The 21,893-nt window shown below is 39.5% G+C and overlaps 1 protein-coding gene across 4 annotated transcripts in view; it reads right to left on the bottom strand.

The window, feature by feature from the left end:
• The window catches only part of si:ch73-366l1.5 (FILIA-N KH-like domain-containing protein), a 49,457-nt gene that overhangs the window by 3,049 nt on the left and 24,515 nt on the right, over positions 1-21,893 (bottom strand). The window contains exons 4-6 of one of the 4 annotated variants that reach the window (XR_001479464.2): positions 17,377-17,447; positions 7,228-7,245; positions 541-5,429 (exon numbers count right to left, since the gene is read on the bottom strand). The exons of 1 other annotated variant lie outside the window; for it this stretch is intronic. Coding sequence is in view for 2 of the 3 variants with exons in the window: in XM_015356314.2 (XP_015211800.2) it covers positions 17,414-17,447 (34 nt within the window). In the remaining variant the exon portion in view is untranslated. Of the gene's footprint in view, positions 1-540; positions 5,430-7,227; positions 7,246-17,376; positions 17,448-21,893 lie in introns of those variants that run through there. 2 more of the 4 variants (XM_015356314.2, XM_015356316.2) reach the window with 2 other exon arrangements.

Below are 21,893 nucleotides of genomic sequence, written 5' to 3'. Positions count from 1 at the left end.
TAAAAAATTACAAGGATGTGCAAGGCATCTTAGCAAGTAGCTCAATATTTTAAATATTTTCATTTGAAAATAATTGTGGGTTTGTGCATGCAAATGTTTCATTAGACAGTATGGTAACAATCCCTTTTATTTTAACAAGCCTTTTATGCTGTAATTTAAAAAAAAACATGAACACTGATTCAAAGAATCAGGCCAGAATATCCTTGTAGGTGAAGTTATATTTTAAACTAGGATTTCAATTCAAACATTGAAAAAAAAGTTTCAAATACTTCAGTTAATTTCAGTGAAATATGGAGCTTGGGGTTTTATTTTAGAGCTAACATTTATACTGGGGTTTAATAACATTGGGAAATCCTTTTTTAATGGTGTCAATAAACCACATTGCTCAACAGAGAGCAACTATGGAATTTACATCTGAGCGCCACTTTCAGCCCCTGAAAAAGACACTTGAGGAACCAGTGATAAATCAGGTCACTCGACAACGACAATGACCTTCAGTACACACACTTCAGATAACAAAAACACACCAGAAACTCTAAGAACCATTACAGAATTTATTTGTCATCAAACAGTTACATATTATAAGCATATGTAAGCCTACACATTAGTGTGCATATTCACTACATAACCTCAAGATCTTCCATTTATAAAGCTTTGCACACAAAAATGCATTCATTTCCTACAGAAGGTACTATTTTTGTGAATTCATGTTACATTAAACTCATTCAAAGCTAAATCTCAGCTATGCCTTAACGTGTCTTTAATGCTAATATTTAGTGTAGCCACCTTGGCTTCAAAAACAGACTGACATCATTTTGGCAAGGTACCTTCTAAATCCGTGCTGCTTTCCCGTTTGGAGTTCAGTACATTTCCCCCATGACCTGCCACTAGACTACCTCAATGTTACAATTACTACAGAAAATGCTTATATGGACAGTAACAGTGGTCATGCACATTATGATGATCTAGTTAACTCGGTAAAACTAACAAAAGCACTGCACCAACATGGTAAATGAGAGTAAAACTAAGATTCGGTGCACATGAGAAGCCATTAGGTATATTTATGGTGGTAAACCTTAAGGACACAAAAACAAACAAGAGAAAGTTGTTCAACATATCTTTCTCACTTCATTGCTTGGTCCAAGAGCTTGTCCAGCCATGTTTTAAGTATCTCTGAGAAATCTGCTTCAGCAGTATAGCTGGGCAGCTTGTTCCATCCCACTACACCTCTTTGTGTAAACAAGGGATTCCTTTACACACAGGGTTGATGTGATGAGTGGGATCTTCCACTTAGCCTGTACTCCTCAGGAGTCTTCCTTGGCAAAAACATCTGTACCAAGATGGGATACGTCCATTTTGAAATTAAGCAAATTAAAAAATTACCATAGAGTTCTCAGGACTAGAGCACTATATCTCTAGTGGTAGAAGGAGCAGCTGAACACTTTCCAGAAAGCACTCCTTGACAGAGGCAGCTGGAGGTTTGTCTCCTGTAGGTTCTGCACACTACAAATTCATGACCTTTGGTTATTACTGACTGCGGAACTCCTGAGCAGCAAATTATTGTTGGACTTGCACTGCAATGTATCTAGCATGATGCGGACAGCCAGCAGTTTAAAAGGATTTCCAAATACTCTCAGTGTCACTTAGCACTGAAATTGCACAAGTGTATAGAATCTGAAGTACAGAAAAACCTCCTCATGTGTTTTAGGCAAGCTATTTGCTTCTAGAGGCTGCAGATTACTTGGAGAAAGTGGATTAAGCTAATCTGATTTGCATTATCAAGTCATGCACATAATTCAGCCCATTGTTTATATGCTAAAAGGTCATACGGATCATTGAAATGCACAGAGAGAATTATCTTATTTCAGTTTGCCAGGACATACAATTTTCACTGACTTGTGTGCAAAGTAAAGACCTTTACTGGATTACTTGAGATCTCCTTTACCTTCCCTGTCCTTCTACCTCATAAATGGTGCAGCCAGGACAGAAAGATTCAAGTTTCAAAGCTTTAGCTTTTTAGCAAGGGCCTGAAAATCAGGCCTATATGTCTGAGTGTTCATTTTGCTCACCATCAATATGTCCAGATAAATACACGATTGGTGATTCTTTCTTCCTTCCATCCATCCATGCATTTTCTAACCAATTCATCCAATTTGGGGTTGCAGGGGAGCCAGGGACTATCCCCACAGAAAAACAGACACAAGGCAGGATACAGCCTGGACAGCACACCAGTCCATCACAGGTCAAACACAGACTCACACAATGGGCCAGTTTTCCCAGAAGCCAATTAACCTACACTACCAGTGTGTCTTTGGACTTGAGGAGGAAACCCACATGAACATGGGAAGAATATACAATTGCCACGCAGATAGCGGCCCTAGTCCGGAACTGAAACCATGACCCCAGAAATGATGTGATGCTAACCCCTTCTTATTACCTTGAAATGGCAGATGAGATGCCATCTGACTATTAGTAGACTATTAGTCTACTTGACTATTAGTATTAGTAGAAATCTGGAAGATGTAAGAGAGAAGATTGAGAAGTCTCAGCATACCCATTTCCATTTCTCTCCGGCCATATTTACCCTGACAATTCCTGCTGCTGGTGGCCTTTGAAGATTCCCAATGCATTTGGCCAATTGATCTGAGGCTCTCAAGCAGCTGCTTTGTGAAAGACGTCAGCATGCTGGCCTCACCAAAGGAAGGAAAGCTATATTGATTGCAGGGCAAAGCTGTCTGAATACCAGCAGTAAAGGAACATGTTTTCTGTATCACGCACCAAATGAAGAACCAGATAAGCCCAATATACTGGTTTAAAACTAACGGTGCACTTACTATTGTGTTTGTAGGATTTCTATCCTTTAGCATTATTATAACTGCAATGTTTTGCCAGCGTTTTGGATTATCAGGGTTCACACTGTAACTGTGACTTTGTTACACATTTCTTACACAACAACGGGGATTACTTCTCACTACATTTGCACTCACTCGGACATTTTTTGAAAGGAAAACAGACAGAATATAAATTAGGTTTTACTGCTCAACACAGGCCATGAGGTATTCTCAACTGATACAACAAACTCACCTGGAGCATACTCATTTTTACTCCACTTAAGTGGTCTTAAGCAGAATATCGGAAAAACATTTGCAGCTGAGTAATATTCCACCTCAAAAAGCAGTGAAGGATAGAATAGACCTCAGTTGCTGTTAGCACCACATCCACTCGACTTTAAATTGCTAAATTACATGGGTCTTTAGCATGATTCCAAAACAAACCTTCAGAAACGACAATTTGTGTTAATGCATTCACATGCACTGCTACAATAGTCACGATTAGAGATGGACAACTAACTGCTGTACTACTAGCTATTTGCTTTAAGGTAGCCATGACAGGATCTCCTGAAGGTGATTCTTATCTCTTTAATGTTGCACACTGAAAGCAACAATAATGAGTCAGAAAGACAATCTAAATAGAACCTGTTTGTCCCCCCTGCCAGCACCTCTGCCTTTTACAACTGCTCAGCTATTGCTATAAAGAATGATTACACAATAAATCCACTGAGACTTTAAAGACATGGGCATAGTGAAATCTCTTTAACATGAAGACCTAGGATTAAAAGAGACAATAATCAGATCTCTTTCTGGAAAACCTACTGCATACTGTTTAAAACTATACTGGAACTTACCATAGAAACAAGCAGCTGTGTGAACAGGTACATATTAATTGGAGATCTGACTCAGGGTATGCACATGTGGAATAAAACACTAGTGCCAAAGTGAAGAGTAGCTTTTCAAGAGGTGTTCCGTAAGCAGGTGGATGATGATATATAAGCACAGAGAAGGGGATGCCACTATTAAGGTTGGGATGCAGTTGCTGTGGTTATTGGTCATTTTGACCCCCGGAAACTCAGCAGTTTAAAATCCTTTGTCTTATGACTTTTGCACAATAAAACTTTTGTAATATGATCTTGGCAGACCTTTAGTGTTTCTAGACTAGCTCTTCTTGAACAAACACACTTTGGCACCACCAGGCCTGTTTTATTCTTAGAGGCTACAGAGTTCCCAGTGCATGACTAATCCTCTGACAGCTCTGCCACAGCAGTACATATCAGTTATGTTATGCATACTTTTAAATCTAATTTCCTCAACTTTGAAGCGCTGTCAAAGGGAAATCTGTTCATTGTTCAATGCCATTTAGACTAACATTCTCTCGATTACAAAAGGGAGGGACTCAGCTGCTGGATTAGTGAAGAAACTCCTTTAGCTAGGGCATCTCATTTTGGCTTATCAAATGGAAATGATTAGTTAACTTGGAGTCAGTAATAGCTATTAAATAAGCAACAGTCGACCCTAATTGCTCTTTGAACCTTAAGCAGGTCTCATTCAGTTTCACCACATTTCATAATGTTCCCCCAATTCAAATTCTAGTTCTCTCGTCTCCCACAGATTCTAAGTTTTCATTTAAACCAAGCTCTCAGTTACTTAACTGAACTCAAGTTCCTAAATCAAAATAAAAAGTAGGGTCCGTTGTGAGTCTCCAATGTAATGGCCGAATGGAAACTCCAGCTACAGTACATTTGAGAATTTAAATTGAAGTAAATCATAGTAGCTGTTCAGTTAAGGGTTCTGAGAGCTCAGCCAGAATGAAAAGCTTTGTGTCCCTACTGTAGATGAAACGGGGAACTATTGCCAAAGAGTTTGAATTGCACACAGAATGGGAAGATGTAGATAGAGGAACAACCCCAGTTATACACACAGGAAAGTGTTTTTCTAGAAAGGAACCTTTCGAGAAGAGCAACCAAGTAACCAATATAATTCTAGAGCTCACCCTTCTTTAGTTGTGATACATAAGGGATGTTTGCCTGAAAGGTAATATTTAACAAGGTGTTGCAAAGATGAAGGCCAGAAGAACTCAATCTTGGCATAAAAGGGTATGCAAAGGACAATGAAACATGACTCCTTTAATCACAACATCCAAAAGCGGTCAAGAAGTTTTTAAGCACCCGTCTTTTATGTACTCACTTCTAAAATTAAGAATTTATTTTTCTCTCATAATAACCCATGGAAAGGTAGTGCAATAGAAATGTTACAAGCAGGGCAAAGCACACAACTCCATGCTCTGTATGTTGGCCATTCTTCAGCATGTATGCAACAGTTAACCAAAGGAAAGCATGCATTTGAAAACAAACTTGATGTTGAAGCATACTGTAGGATTAATTAATCCCTCTCAAACTTGATTGATTTTATTTATTTTTTGAAAGTTTGAAGCCTTATGCTTCTGTCCATCAGAAGAATAATGACAGTTTTCAACAGCAGAGTGCATAACAGAGATTGGAAGGGATAAACTGCTCAGGAAAGGTTGTCGGATTCTTCTTAGGGTTCATTTCTCTCAAGAAAGTGTGAAGGTTCTTTTAAGCCTACTCTTCAGGTCTGAAAAACAAAAAACAAACAAACAAAACAGGATTAAACATATCTGGTATGTTCTCTCATTCTCTGTATTCTTACGACACTCCAGGAAATAGAAAAATTAATAAATTAAACAACAAATCAAGTTCAGACTTCTTGCTTCAAAACTGGAAATGACCTTTATTCATAAAATATCACATCACCTAAATGCTCAGCTGCAATAATTAAGGGTTACAGTACTGAGGATGTTTTTTGTTTTAATGTGAGAGCAAGCGAGAAGATGACAATACACAAAAAACACAAAACAAACAGTGGTTGAAGACTTTTACCTCATCATTAACTGGTTTTCCTTGACTTTAAAATGATCTTTTACTTTCCAGAAGCACCACTTCTGCCAGCTGGTACAAGCAGACCCCAAAACATCCAAAAAGCAATGGGGACCTTTTTTTATTCCACATTTTCCAAGTATTTATTCTTTCCAGACACTATCACTGTAAAAATGTACTGCCCAAAACTCACCCCATGACAATCACTGAGTGGGGATTTTAAACACTCATTGATAAAACCATGAGGAAAAGATTCCTCTTAGCTGTTTTTCAAACAGAAGCATTTACATTTTGCAATTACTGTTATTAATAATTTTTACCCATAAAATGGGATGGTTTTAATTACACACTACAAAATACCTCCTGAACCTAATTATGTAGAAAGACGGAGATATGCAAGACACTCTAAAATAACTAGTCCTCAACTGTCCTAAAATAAGTTAAGTGTAATTTGATTTTTAACCTACAATTAAAGCTATAAACATTTAACACATCAGTTAATATGATTAACCATCATAACAAAATTGTTCTCATCAATATTCAGAAACAAAACAGATACATTACAAAAATGAAAGCTTGTGAGTTTTGAGTCTTTAAAAGGAAAATAACGTCCTCATAAATTAAGTTTCACGGACCTGGTTTTAATGCCAAATGTTTACTGATTAAAGTGGATTTGAAACATCTCCTTTAACTTTTTTATTTTATTTTAACTTTTTTAAATTTTATTTTTTAAGTTTAAATCAATTTCATACTCATTGCACATTCTCAGTCTTCACGAACCAGGGATGATACTACTTTCTGAATCAGGAAACAGAAGAATGGATTCTTTAGCCAAACAGCATTCCTGTTTAACTAAGCAGTCACTAGAAATACTACCTTTATTAAAGGTATTCATACAGAAACCTTCACAGCGTTATAATCAATACATGTCTTACAAATCCATTAAAAAACTGAACAACAATCCTGATGACATGTCATCTCCTATTTAATAAACATTCACAGAGTTCCTATGTGTGCATTATGCCCTACACTTAAGGCAGAACCCATGTATGTAAATATGCATCATTGTTGGTTTTACTAGGAGTGAAATTTGACTAAACAGTGATGACACCTTTTAAAAACAAAGTACATTCAAAAGTAAATTTACAGGATATTACCGTACAGCTGGATAACCGATAGACTGCTCAAGCACAAATAGCTTCTGGGACATGATTCTTGCCCTTGAGTAAAATTTTCAACAGCGCTGCCACTAATTATTCGATAGAGTCCACTGACGTGCTTCACTAATTTAATTCCTCCCCACACATCCTGCCACACAAGTTTCTGTAGAAATGTATTTGACAGAATGCCAATTCACCTCACCATGGCAATCAAAACACCTGACAAACACACACTTGTTCTAGTCAAGAAACGGTATACAAAAAACAAATGGGTGAAATAACTTGAATGTGAATTTCAAGCTATTGCTTAAGTAAAGAACGTACAAACCAACTTACCTTCACTACAACAGAGCACTGGAGTTGGTGTCCACCCAGGGTCATAAATCATGCAGGGGAAGAAGCAATCTAGCATGAACTGCTGTAGCCCAGCGACGCAGAGCAGCACCATTAAGGTTATCAGAGAAACGGCAGGCTGCTTATGAACAGAACGTGCAGGTCTAGTGCTCAAGGCTGGGGTTAAAAAAAGGGTTAGAAGGGTCACAGGAAAATGAAAAGGGTTAGTGGAATTTGTTAGTTTCCAAAGTTGCATGTTGGTCCAATGTGGCTAATTAATTCAGCAGGGCAGGAGCATTGCTGTGAAAGCAGTATTCAATGTCACCAGCAATTTTCATATTTTCAGGCAGCTGGCTTTCTTGCGAGCATGGTTATTGTAAAAATCTAAATGCAGTCATTCACTAATCATGTTCACTTCCTATTCGAGCAAAAGAAAAGGACTGTGCTGCTTCAGCAGATCTTAGGTCACACACGATCCAGCAGAATGAGCTCAAAGGCCACTTTTCTGTTGATCTAAAGTGGTTATACTGTACACACACACACCTCAGAACCAGGGAAGCATTTTAGCATAACACTCGCTCAGATTGCCATTGGTTGTGGTTCACTCAAAAGCTACCCCTGCAATCTTCCTGGCAATCTTCTTTGCGAGTATTTTTAGAAATGTTTTTGCAGGAAATTCAAAATCTGAGCAAAGCCGCGTGTACATATTGTAGGGTCTGTAAAATACTGAAAATTTAAAATGCAGATCTAAACAGAAGCTACAAGAAAGTGTTCAACAAAAACCTCTGTGCACTCTCGTCATCCTGTTGTTCGTTTCATTTTTCTCAGGTTAGTACATGAAAGTGTTAACTTCATTAATTTTCACAATTAACAGCAGTCAAAAAGCTAAACCAAGCCTTGGATTTCCCTGGACATTTTACTCCATAATTCCAGACAGGTGAACAATCAGTAGTCATGACGGAAAACAACAACAAAAAATACACTCAAGAGCATGAAACAAAAATAAACATGTTTTCAAAATGCTTTCCTCTAAGGGCAAATATGAGTCCTGTTTTGCCCCAAACAGAGGAGCAGGTCACATTTTAAAAGACATTTTGTTTTTGCTTATTCGTTCAAGCACTTTCCTAAATCTGAATGAGGTCACTCTGATGGGCTGCCTACACAACCTTCCAAGAAAGGCAAAGAGACCCCATGCATGTTAGTATACGAGTCTTTAACTAATCCTACTTTCGAGGTATGAGAGGATAAAAATTATATTTAAGGAATTTTACATTCCACCACTCAAATATTACTTTGGAAAAAGTTGTATAGGCACACATTTATTTTAACAAGTTTCCTACCAACACTGAGTGATAACCAAGAACCAAATCTCAGCAGATCTCCAATGATCCTTTCCTTGAACACAGATCAATACAGTTCACTTACAGTTTCCCTTAAGTGCTTCTCTGAATAATGCAGAAAACATGATTGATGGAAACAACCACTCTTTTACCGAACAAGATTTTTTTTTTTTTATTCATTCACATACTTAAACAAATGTTGAGCATTTCATTCACTTCATTCCTAGTTGCTGTTATGCAAGTGTAACGAGTTATCAAAGCTCTGTTTCTCTTTTTCTGCTCATGATCTCATCTCAGATGCGCAAAGAGGGAAAATTCCAATGTAAGAACATAGAAATAGTTTTGTTGCCTGTCAGACATTGAATCCCAGCAAATTTATGATGGCAAATTAACGATAACCTACTGTTTTCCACATCTACCAGCCCTAAAGCTCACTGAGGACCAGCCTTAACAGAGCCCAGTCTGTAGACACAAGACCAGTGAGTCATGCTCTTCACAAGTTTTGAGCATTGAATTTTGGCTGTACTGTGGGAGCTCAGTTTTGGCCATGATCACAGGATGTTATAAAAAAGATCCCCATCAGGTTTTCATTTTGAGCGACCTGTTCTATTCAGGTTTTAAAAATACATTTCGATTTTTTTTCCTACATGTGGTTGTAACAAAGTTGTGTGGAACCTTGTGCATTTTAAAGGGTCTAGAACAGGGGTCCTAAAGGGGTCCTGCTGATTTTCATCATATCTGAGCTCTTTGTTAAATTAATTCTTAACTTAAGAAACATAATGCATAAGAACCAAAAATGTTCAAAGAAAACCTCCCAGATGTTCAGGAACTAAAAACAATTCCAGAGTCCACACTTAACCTATTTAGTCTCCATTTGGTATTCAGTTATTTAATAGAGTGCTCAGATGGAACAAAAACCAGCAGGTCTATGAGTTCCCAGGACCAGGATAGGGAAGCCGGGCATCAGGCATCAGGATAGAGGGATTTCAGTACAAGTACATGAGGAACAGTCAGGTCGCCAACAGCACTGTACAACTTATCACCTAGTTGTTAATATGGAACTAGAGTGAACTGATTATAAGCCAGTTTAAGAGATACTTAAATTTTAGAAGCACCCAAAGATGGCTCCTCAGAAAGACTCGAGGATCATTGGGCATGTGAAAGAAAAAGTGTCCTTCGTTGGTACTTTTAGACCTTGATGACACCGATTTTATTTATGGAATTTTCCTCAAACAAGCTTCAGCTTCAGCTTGGGCCAAGCTTCAGTTGTCAGGGCTCAGTTGTGTAACCGCGATTTCACCCCCTTGAAATGTTGTATTCTCCTGCAATGAGGGACACAGTCTTGTGGAGGTCGCCAAAGTCTCAGTAGTGGCGCTGCGTCTGTGTTCTCAGCCTGTGAGCAACTGCGATCGAATCCTGACATGATCACGGTAAGGCACTGGACAACCCCGCAGTTAGTTATGTGCCACAATGATGGAATTGTTTGTCTGGAGAGATGTAGAGCCTTGTTCTCTCACTAGATTGAGCCCACCATTATAACAACCATCATCTTTTTTAACATACTCAACATTTGCAGCAACATCTGCAGTTTCCCCCCCAAGTGTCACATGAATGCAAACTGTGTTATTGTGAAGATTTGCAATTTGCGTTATCACATTTTGTGAACATAAACATAATTCTTTCCCAAGAGATAATGATCCAAACCCAATGCTAATGTAGTCACACCAGAAGCTGAGCTGGAAAGTGTTGGAAATACTTGAATGTCCACTACAATGTCTAGACAAATATCTGACAAAATGAAAGAGGTCTCCACAGAGTCTGAGAAAAATAAGAAAGATCCTTAAACCTTAGACTTGAGGAATGCAGAACAAGACCTAAAACTTACGAAAATCAACACTGGTAACTGTTAAACGTAGACAGACTGAGGACACTTAAGGGTATAAAAAGCAGGAGTGTTTTTCAATTCAATTTATACACTTTTTTGCAATGTTTACACAGTTCAATATATTTTGCTAAAATATAATAATTTTTTTTGTTAAAAAAATACTTTAATGCAGCAGTAGTAAGTTAGAAGTAACAATTCTATGTTCTAAGCTCTGAAACATGTGCACTGTCTTCACCCTGCTTGTGCCAACACAAGGAATCTTAGCATAGGGTTATAAAATGAAAAAGGTGCATTTCAGAGTTTTCTTTTAAAGAAAGGACCTATCCCACATTCTAACTGAAGGGATATATTCTTAAAATAGTTACTGCCCTCCTTTTTCACACTCAATTTTTAAACCAGAAAAACACACAGGTGCATAATACACATGCTTACAAAGCTCTGTTGAGTCTCCAGAAGCTCTTTGAAAGTGCAGTTTTAATTAGATAATGACAATGAATATTTTAAATTCAGTCCAATACAGAACAAATGAATACAAAGCAACTATTTACCCAGCTCAACACGCCTTGTGTGTAGGAAGAACTATTTTCAGCATCAAAGGTTCTTAGTTCTTGAAATCCACACACAAACAGGCCAAGTCAGATGTCACATTCACATCGACTCAGAAAAGACAGCCTGTCGTAAATTATCTACTAACAGAAGGGAGTGTCAGATTGCAGTCTTTTAACCACCTCTTGCCACACTGGGTGTTAGTTTTTTAACATGACAAAATTATTCCCATTGTAGAGAAAAAGGATGTAAATGCTGAAGGACTGCAAGTCAGACTCTACAGATGTGCAGTAAATCCCCAGAAATATAAAGCCAGCAACTTACTACAGATTTTGAATATGACAATCGCACGCCATGATAATCTTTCACAAAAGGAGCAATGATCAAAACCAAAGGAAAAGTCAATATCCTCACACAACTCAATGACTGGAGACCACAAACAATTAATGAAGAACTCTGATAACTGCAGAGGCCAAGACTTAGCTCTTAAGCAGCATTCACTCTGGAGCCAATTTCAGCTTCACATCCATATCAATCCTCTCCAAACCAAAGAATCGGCTTGAGGAGCTGGGGGCTGCTTTCGTCCATGAAGGCACTGTGCTTGAAGCCGAAACTCTAACCACCCTATTTACTTTTCAAGCAATAAAAATTCCTTTTAAGACAACGGAAAACAAAACAGACAACAGAAAACAACTAAGCAGATGCAGCAGGTCACAGGACCTGATAAGTGATTTTCAAGAAGTCAACAATCAATGCAAAGACCTTTAGTCAGGTATGCCGGGGTATCTGAACCGTTGCCAAAGTGACAAACAGTCCAGTTCACTGTGGTGATAGATGTTTTCACACACAGATCCACCCGTGAGATTATTTCCCCTAAAACAAGACTGAAGGGTCGTTCAACTGCCAAACAAGTAAAACAAGTATTTATAAGCAACATGTTAGTCCTCTCTCCTTTAAAAATAAAGAAAGGTTTGGCTGGCATAATTAAATCCCGTTCCTGACCTATTCCACCACACAATATGGGTTTCAAAGGAGATGTCTGAAGATAGTGGATGCCAATTAGATCTTCCTTGACTTCTGCTCCTCATTCCAGCCCACCACTCCATTACATTAGATCCATCAGAAATGTTAGGAGCTGCCTAACTAATTGTTTAATACAATTAATTAAAAAACACCTGACTCATAATGTGGGCTCCAAAATTACAGAAGTATTCATTTTTTTATGCTTGAAATGCTTTCATTTTTCAGAAGAATGCTTTCAGTAGCCATGTACCTCCACATCAAAGGTCTGATTATTGAAAAGCAAACTCTGGCAGATTATGACTCAGCTCTCCAACTCAAAAATGTAAAACTAGCAAGAAACAGCGCACTTCTATACAATCTGACCTTGTTTTGGTTCTCCAGGCTGTGACAATTGTTCTCTCCAGTTACACAAGAATTCTCTTCCGTCGTCATCGACGATGTTTGTGATGCATTCAGTTTTTTTGTTTTGTATTTACAGAGTTAACAATTGGCTTTGCGACTTAACATTTTTTTTTAACTTTGCGAAATTGGAGCCAAAAATCAACACACTTCTCTCTTCTTCCTCCCAAATTCATTTTTAAGCTGGCAATTCAGCTTAGAGTCAAATGAACTTGTACGCCACAGGTTATCCTTCAGAAGCAAATAAATTAACAAACCCAGCAGAGTAAGAAATTGAAGATGAGCTAAAATGTCATAAACATGGATCTGCAGTTACACAACACTGAAGCTTCCACTTGCAAACCAGCAGGAAGCCTAAAATTCAAATCAAGACAAAACCTTCTTCAGAAAGACTTTAAGTGGTTCTGTGCCTGCTGTCCTTTGCTTTCCCCACTATATTCCAAGCCCTTATTGTAATTGTGTATTTCTGCCGTTTCCTCTCATTGTGTGTTTTTTTTATTTCTTACTGAAAGACACTTTGAGAAGCCATTCTTAAAAGCAGTATATAAAATAAAGATTATAGAAATCAGGAACACTTTGAAATTAAGGTAAAGCCTAGTCGGCTTTAACTAAAAAAACTAAAACCATCACCAGTACTACTTTTAATACTTTTCTGCATGTAATTAACCTCTACTTGTTCCTTTGCTCTTACATAGAAACGTTAGAGTTAGCCTACAGCCCCCCTAGTGGCTGAAGAGGAAGATACAGGGACTCTCCCATGTATTGTACTGTACTCTGACAGTACCCGGACAGCCTTCTTGCAATATTATTATATTTATCAATGCCTTGTTGTAGCCATGGATTCACGAAGACTACGCATAACCCTCATCATTCACAAGCTTCTTTTAATTACTCAGCATTTTTACATATTTGGAAAAAAACCTTGAACCGGCTTAATTAATGGTCCCCAGTGACCAAAAGAATTCAGCTGTTCATACTCAAAATCTGCAATACCAGAAGATAACACAGGGATTCAAATGTACACCATCCTTGTAAAATATCATCCAGGTGGATGCTGCACATTGGTGGTGGTGGAGGGGAGTCCCCATTACCTGTGAAGCGCTTTGAGTGGAGTGTCCAGAAAAGCGCTATATAAGTGTAAGCAATTATTATTATTATTATTAAATACAAGAAAAACGGAGCACTAACACAGAAGGGCGCAACCCTGTACTTCTTGAAAATTCATCCATCTTCTAACCACTTTATCCATGTCAGGCTCGTGAGGCAGCTGGAGCCTGGCTTGGCAAGCGATGGGGATAAGGCAGGATGCACCCTGGACAGGACACCAGTCCAATCGCAAGACACAGACAGTTAAAGGCACAAAAACACACTCCAACCTGGGCCAGTTTTCCCCAGAAGTCAGTTCACCTATGTTTTTGGTTTGTGGGAGGAAACCATAGCACCTGGAGGACAGGTAAAACATGCAAACTCCACACAGTTAGCACCACATATCCATAACTGAGACCAGGACCCCAGAGCTGTGAGGCAGCAAAGCAAACCACTGCACATTTGAGTTCACCCTTTCTTGGAAATCTATAAATCTAATTTACAGCAACATTACATTGAAATACTGAAAATGGAAATAGAATGCCATCCGTTCCATAATTGTAGGATAAAACTCTCAGGCTGAGACGTGTCTAAAGTCTTAAAATGTTTTAAGTTCTTAGAACAAAAGGTATTTCTCAGCTGTTATAACTAGTAGTGTCACGCACAGAAAAAAAAATCTGCTTGTTCATCACCTAGGATTTTGTAACATTTTTAAAGACAAAGATTACTGAAACTTAAATATTGCAGCATTTGTCCACTAGAGGGGGTGGTGAATTAACTATTCTATTTGTGCTGAAGGGGAGAATTAAATATTGCACAGCCTTACATGGGATGAACTGAATCCATCTGTGTAGCTTACTTTCAGAACCTTCTTGAAACACTAATGGTATTGCTGAACTCAAGCGTAAGAGGTATGAGACAAGAAAAATGGCCTTGATTAGCAGTTGTGCAAAAAAGTTTAGCAGTTGTGCACTTTCCTAAACATGAAACCAAGGCGAAAAATATCTGGAAAAATAGTCCATCCTATATTTTCCAATTATAAAGTCCCAAACACAAAGTTCACTTACAATGTCATTGTTCATTATAACTATAAAGTCATGTTTATGACCCTTCATTGTGAAAAGTCTTGTGTTCTACTGTACCTCCTGTTTCTTTGTGTACCATTTATAGCCACATGTGTCCTATAACCGTGCTGAATAGAGCCTTGTGTCCTGCCATCCAGGGCCTGGAGCTCCAGCTGTCTCTGGAACTACAGCAGGCAGAGTCAGACCTTGCTTTCTTACAGGGAAGCAAACACAATATAACAGGAGGCGCACAATGCTGGCCCTGAGGTGGAAGAGTTTAAACTAAAAACACAGCTGCACGCGCACATGTCCACGAAAAGGAAATGGGATTGTGTGTCTGCACCCCGTCACCGTGGCAATGAACATGACGGACCTCAAAAATCATCGAGCCTCGGGACCAAATCTTCCTATCCAGTCTCGACTTGCAGCCTACAAGGTTTAAAGTTGGCGAGTATGTCTCTTAGGGCTGGGGGCAGCCCCAGTTTCTGCGGCTTCAGAGTAGGCAAGATTGCAGGACCACGCAGTTGTGTTACAGGTTAATTCCTCCTCTGAACACTTGCGAGTATGTACACGGAGCTGACAGCAGGCAGCCATCAGGGTGACGTTTTTTGCTCCAGTCTGCACTGGAGACACACTGCTTCCTATGGAGGGAGCCCAAAATACATCTTGGCAGTTTTGAGTCAAGTATCAATAGTTAAGTTAAGCTGCAAATTCACTCTTGCACTCTGCCCACAGATACTCAAAGAAAGGTGGCTGCACCTTCCTCAGTAAGGAACAGGAGCAACAAACACGCTGTTAATCTGAAGAGCCTTAGCTTCGCAAACCAGGGGTCTGCTGCTACCACTGCCACAGCTTTCGTTAACTAAAAGTTCATCAGCCTGTGAGTGTGCACACAAATGTTTTCAGTGGACTCCACAAGTTCATTTAGCACTTGACACAGTTCAAAGTGTAAGCGAGTTTGCATTTGCCATTTCCACCAAGCAAGTGACAGATTCCAGACATCTGCAGTCATAACGTCCCAGATTACTGCCAGCTCTGCCTCAGTTACTTTCAATGCAAAGCAAATAAGGTCTTTCCCTGCAGCTCTCTCTTTTCCGTGAGCCGGATGTGAATACTTAGTTTATCCCCAATGACATAGCCTTATTGGACGACACCATCTGCCCTGTGCTTTCCCAGGATTCTAGGGCTTGACTGTTGTCTAAACACAAAAAAAGCTGCCAGTTACAGCACATCCATTAATCTGGAGCTTGGGAGGCTTCAATAATATTCCTAGAGGACTTCAGTTTCAGAGAGGCAACATTTAGTACAATGTGCTTTCATAGAGGTTCCACACTGCAAGACCATGAACACAAAAAATGGTACCAATATGGCCCTGCTGTTACGTCCTGCCCTCAGCTCTGCCGATGGGAGGAAAAAGCCGGGGGTACAGATCCTCACATCACAGATCAATTCTATTCGGACAACTTTGTTACAATATCACAGATTGCTGCGCTTTGTAGACATTGCCATAAAGAGAAGTAAAAAAAAAGGTTGTTATTTTTTGGCATTTAAGAACACCCTTAATCAAAGACAGTTTTGGTCAGTTTGTTGTGGCATCAAAAAATCCACAATGACAAGGTGCTGGGATTTTTTTTCAGGAATTTTCAGCATTCATTAAAATCTGTCTCCAAAACAAAACAAAAAAAAAAAACTAAGAAATAAAACCTGGTTCCTAATCCTGGTCCTGGAGGCCCACATGCCTGGTTTTTGTTCCAGCCATGCGCTCAGATACACATCTGAACCCTTAATGGACTTCGTTAAGAGGCTTCATTTTTATTTGAATTGGTTTCATTTCCAAAACATGCAGGTGCTTCCTTTTATGAAAGCTTTTGAAATTCATAAGCAAAATAAAACCCTGAACCTCCAAGTAAAAAAAACCCAACAACATGCAAATATTCCAGTCAAGCATTTTGTTAGATCAATTGATCGGATGCATTAAGGCTTCAATTAGGTAATTAAGCTTGGAATGAAAACTAGCAGGTGTGTGGATCTCCTGGACCAGGATTGGGAGCCACTGACCTGGGACACTGTGTAATGTAATGTGGAAATGCACCATCACACTGGTGTTATATGTCACACAGTATGGTTATGCGTCAGAACTGGCTACTATCTAAATGACAAGACAACACAGTCAGTATGAAAATGGCACTGCTGTTGAAACAGAGAGCAGTCTGTTCTGGCTCCAACATGGGACAGACCTTGTTTATTAACTAACTGTTGCATCAGAAATAACTGGATAGCAAATACAACTATGTGACACTGACAATGTTGCTGAATTATAGCGGTTGAGAAAAAAAGGTCATATGAAAAGCCAATTTAATCAAAAGGATTGACAAAATAGGAACACGGCCCATTTTGAGAACTCCAGTTAGTTCATATTTGGAGATGAACGCACGAGTAGAATTAACACAGCAGAAAAAGGACATGACTCATCTCTTGTCTGGAGTGAGAGGGTGGTTTTTAAATATGATGGGCGGAAGGACAGGAACAAGCCTGTCTGAGGAACGACAGTCAGATCTGACCAATGGGAGCTGCTGTACAGAACTGCATCTTTCAGAGCTGGTTTGAAAAATGATATTGACCACTTGTGTTATCACTATTTCTTCCTATGTCAGGCAATGTAAAAAAAAAAATAAGTTGGTCTCAGGCTAAAAGGTACAGCTTGTAAACACACAAGTCCAAAAGGAGAAAATGAGAAAAATGAAATTGGTCTGTTAAGGAATCATGGTGTGGAGGGGTGGGGAAATTTAAAGTGAAATTTATACTTTACCAAGGGCTTTCTAACACACACTGCTTGTCCTTGTTGTTTAAAGGGAAGTAAAATCGGTTGTGAACTCTATCCTGGAACGATAAAGGCAGGGAAAAGCCATTACATTTTGGGTGGGAAGTGTATCCGTTTGCCTGCATCTTGGGGTGCTGGTTTGTGTGCTGCTAACCTCTCTGTGATGAACAAAAAAAAACCCACACATTTAAATCTCAGGAACATTAGCCCTTGTTATATTAAAATGGGCGTCCTCTTTTGCAGTGGAAGTGTCAGATTTCCCACAGCTGTTCTGAGCTCTTGCTGTAAAGACACCAGGCAATCCACAGAGAACTGTGGCCGTTTTGATTTGAGGTTGGAGGCTCCTCCTTGTCTCATTTCCATGATACAGGTCTTCATTTCAGTACGGCAGGGGCTCAGTACCTCTAGCATCAAATTTTGAAGACTCCGGGAAGGAAAAAAACCAACAAAGAACTGGTTAAAAAAAGTTGTTTTCCTTTTAACTCCATGAGGACAGACAATTGAAGAAATGTGGACCTGTGCAACATCACCTTTTATTTTCACATCTTATACTTGTGCATCTTCAGAAGTAACAGTTTTTGGTCAGGTTTCTGGTCAGGTCTGTGGTTATTCAAGATACCCTTCTGCATCTCCCAATTCCACAGCTGGCAGCTTCCAGAACTTTCTGTCCTTGCCAGCATGCTTCTCTAATGGCACTTGAGGGGGCAAACTAAACACTCCAACATATCTATGAACTCCACAGAACACAGCAAGGGGAAAAATAGTATTCACAGGAGAGAGAGAGAACCATATTCAAGGTTTTCTGGCACACCGAATCCCTGCTGCAACATTTTCGCTTTCCTCATCCATGGGAACAAAATAAATTATCAACACAGCTCCTGCCTTTCCACTGAGAGATTATTTTTAGGCATGATTTCACTCCCCTGTTAAAGATGCAGTGCTCCAGTGAAAGCAGGCTTGAGACATCTCCTTTTTACCCAACACTCCTTCTGGACAGCATCTGTGCAAAATGACCTTTACCCACAATCCCAAGTCTTGACAGGGCTCTGAAAGCTGGAGAAAAGATAGGAGGAACATTGCTGCCTATTTCTCTATTTCTATAGGGACCTCCAGTTTTAACACAAAGAAGTGATAAGCGGACACAAAAGGCCTCTCTTCACCAGATGGTTCAGTTAAAGCTGAATTTTATAATTTTGAGATAAAGGCTTTTGTAGAGGCTGCTTTCTTGGCTCACCAATCCCCCTTCATGTTCACGTGTGCTGTGTACCAGCCCTGACAGCTGCTGCACTTCAGCTGCTCCCAGAAACCCCCAGTTGTTCAGTTTCATCGCAGCCCTGTCAAAACCACGAGCATCACCCAAATCCCCCCCCCAATCAGAAGAGTCATTGTTGTTCGGATCAACACTGAACTGTTCAACCAAGGTGGCAACTAGGATTTCCTTTTGGTAAAATGCCATTCAGGTACAGTGCCTTGCGAAAGTATTCGGCCCCCTTGAACTTTTCAACCTTTTGCCACATTTCAGGCTTCAAACATAAAGATATAAATTTTTTATTTTATGTGAAGAATCACCAACAGGTGGGGCACAATTGTGAAGTGGAACGAAATCTATTGGATTTTTGAAACTTTTTTAACTAATAAAAAAATGAAAAGTGGGGCGTGCAAAATTATTCGGCCCCTTTACTTTCAGTGCAGCAAACTCACTCCAGAAGTTCAGCGAGGATCTCTGAATGATCCAATGTTGTCCTAAATGACTGATGGTGATAAATAGAATCCACCTGTGTGTAATCAAGTCTCTGTATAAATGCACCTGCTCTGTGATAGTCTCAAGGTTCTGTTGAAAGCGCAGAGAGCATCATGGAGACCAAGGAACACACCAGGCAGGTCCGTAATACTGTTGTGGAGAAGTTTAAAGCCGGATTTGGATACAAAAAGATTTCCCAAGCTTCAAACATCCCAAGGAGCACTGTGCAAGCGATCATCTTGAAATGGAAGGAGTATCAGACCACTGCAAATCTACCAAGACCTGGCCGTCCCTCTAAACTTTCAGCTCAGACAAGGAGAAGACTGATCAGAGATGCAGCCAAGAGGCCCATGATCACTCTGGATGAACTGCAGAGAACTACAGCTGAGGTGGGAGAGTCTGTCCATAGGACAACAATCAGTCTTACACTGCACAAATCTGGCCTTTATGGAAGAGTGGCAAGAAGAAAGCCATTTCTCAAAGATATCCATAAAAAGTCTCGTCTAAAGTTTGCCACAAGCCACCTGGGAGACACCCCAAACATGTGGAAGAAGGTGCTCTGGTCAGATGAAACCAAAATCGAACTTTTTGGCCACAATGCAAAACGATATGTTTGGCGTAAAAGCAACACAGCTCATCACCCTCAACACACCATCCCCACTGTCAAACATGGTGGTGGCAGCATCATGGTTTGGGCCTGCTTTTTCTTCAGCAGGGACAGGGAAGATGGTTAAAATTGAGGGGAAGATGGATGCAGCCAAATACAGGACCATTCTGGATGAAAACCTGTTGGAGTCTGCAAAAGACCTGAAACTGGGACGGAGATTTATCTTCCAACAAGACAATGATCCCAAACATACAGCAAAATCTACAAAGGAATGGTTCACAAATAAACGTATCCAGGTGTTTGAATGGCCAAGTCAAAGTCCAGACCTGAATCCAATCGAGAATCTGTGGAAAGAGCTGAAAACTGCTGTTCACAAACGCTCTCCATCCAACCTCACTGAGCTCGAGCTGTTTTGCAAGGAAGAATGGGCAAGAATTTCAGTCTCTCGATGTGCAAAACTGATAGAGACATACCCCAAGCGACTTGCAGCTGTAATCACAGCAAAAGGTGGCTCTACAAAGTATTAACGCAAGGGGGCCGAATAATTTTGCACGCCCCACTTTTCATTTTTTTATTAGTTAAAGTTTCAAAAATCCAATAGATTTCGTTCCACTTCACAATTGTGTCCCACTTGTTGGTGATTCTTCACATAAAATAAAAAATTTATATCTTTATGTTTGAAGCCTGAAATGTGGCAAAAGGTTGAAAAGTTCAAGGGGGCCGAATACTTTCGCAAGGCACTGTAAATATCTGGTCATATCAGTCACGATTTTATTACAGCGTACACATTAGTCTCAGCCAAGGTGTACATTTTAGCGAACAGATAAGATTTGAGGTTCAATACTGCTATAACATAACAATTCTAGCCTTAAAAAGCTGATTCCAGTTTGCCCATTGCAAAATTCCCCAAAATTCGACACTAAACCCCTCAAAGGGCAGACACTGTATTGTATAAAAATAAGTCATTTGGGGATCTTTTTTTGAAAATCCACCAACAGAGGTTGAGACTGGACTACACACTAATAGCAGCTCCTGCATGATCCTTTATAACTATTATAAAGGTGTGGTTTTAGCAGACCCTAAGGGCCTAACACAGACTGGAAGGTGACCATTTGAGCCGTGTCTTACAGTAAGACCTTGATTTTACTTCTCAGCTGAAGGAAAGACCACACTGAGGTTCAGTGTTCTGTTCGGGGTTTGAACTGGGAACCACAAGCCTTTATGTTACACCAAGGGACCACCTATGGAAAGGAACGCTGGGAAGTATAGAAACAGTGTTGACCAAATACACTCACAGCCACAATATGGAAATACATTTCTAACTGGATCACATTTAGATCACCTATCCACAGGAAACAGTAGGAAACTAACTTCGATAAATGCTTACTTATACAAGATATTGTTTCCTCCCACTGCATGAAAGAGTGAAGTGTTTTACTTTGTTCTTATTCTTCCTACAAAAGCCAAAGGATTCTACAAAAATGGACAAATCCAACAACAAACTAAGCAATAGATACTGAGAAAGCTTAGATTTTCTTTCAAAACAAAAAAATATAAAAATCCTTTGCAGTGGGTGTGTTTCGATGATTTTTTTAAAAGATGATAACTGTATGTTATCTGGACACCACCCTGACTGCCACTTCTGATTAGAGAGACTAGTAGGAAGTCTCTAGCCAGGTCTTATCATTACCATCTGGCTTAGAGAAGAGTGCTTCATGATGACTAGCTCAGTGGAGCTGGCTATTGCACACGGAAAAAAAACTGGGGATGTAGGTAGGTAGTGTTTTTCTGATGTTAATTTATATACACAACGATTATGATCATTTTCATTTAATTCCTTATTTTCACTGATATGGACTGCAAGCGAGTACATTTCTTCCATTATACAGGACTACAGTATGTGTGACTGTGTTCAATGCACTAACTAAAGACTGTGCACTAAAATAACTGCTTGTGTGCACCAAAACATAGCAAAGACATAGACACAAGACATGAAGGCTCGTAAGGAGCATCTCTTCCTTTACTATTTGAAAGGTAGACATGTGACCTTCTGTAACAACACAGCCTTACAGTGACATTCTGATTTAGGCATGAGTGCATGCATTCATCCCTCTTTGACCATTTTCCACCCCCGGGAAAAGATTTTCAGGTCTTTTT

This window comes from Lepisosteus oculatus, chromosome 9 (genome assembly GCF_040954835.1).
Source record: "Lepisosteus oculatus isolate fLepOcu1 chromosome 9, fLepOcu1.hap2, whole genome shotgun sequence".
NCBI lineage: Eukaryota > Metazoa > Chordata > Actinopteri > Semionotiformes > Lepisosteidae > Lepisosteus > Lepisosteus oculatus.
Note: the sequence above shows the minus strand (reverse complement) of the source record. Positions and strands in the feature narration are given on the sequence as shown.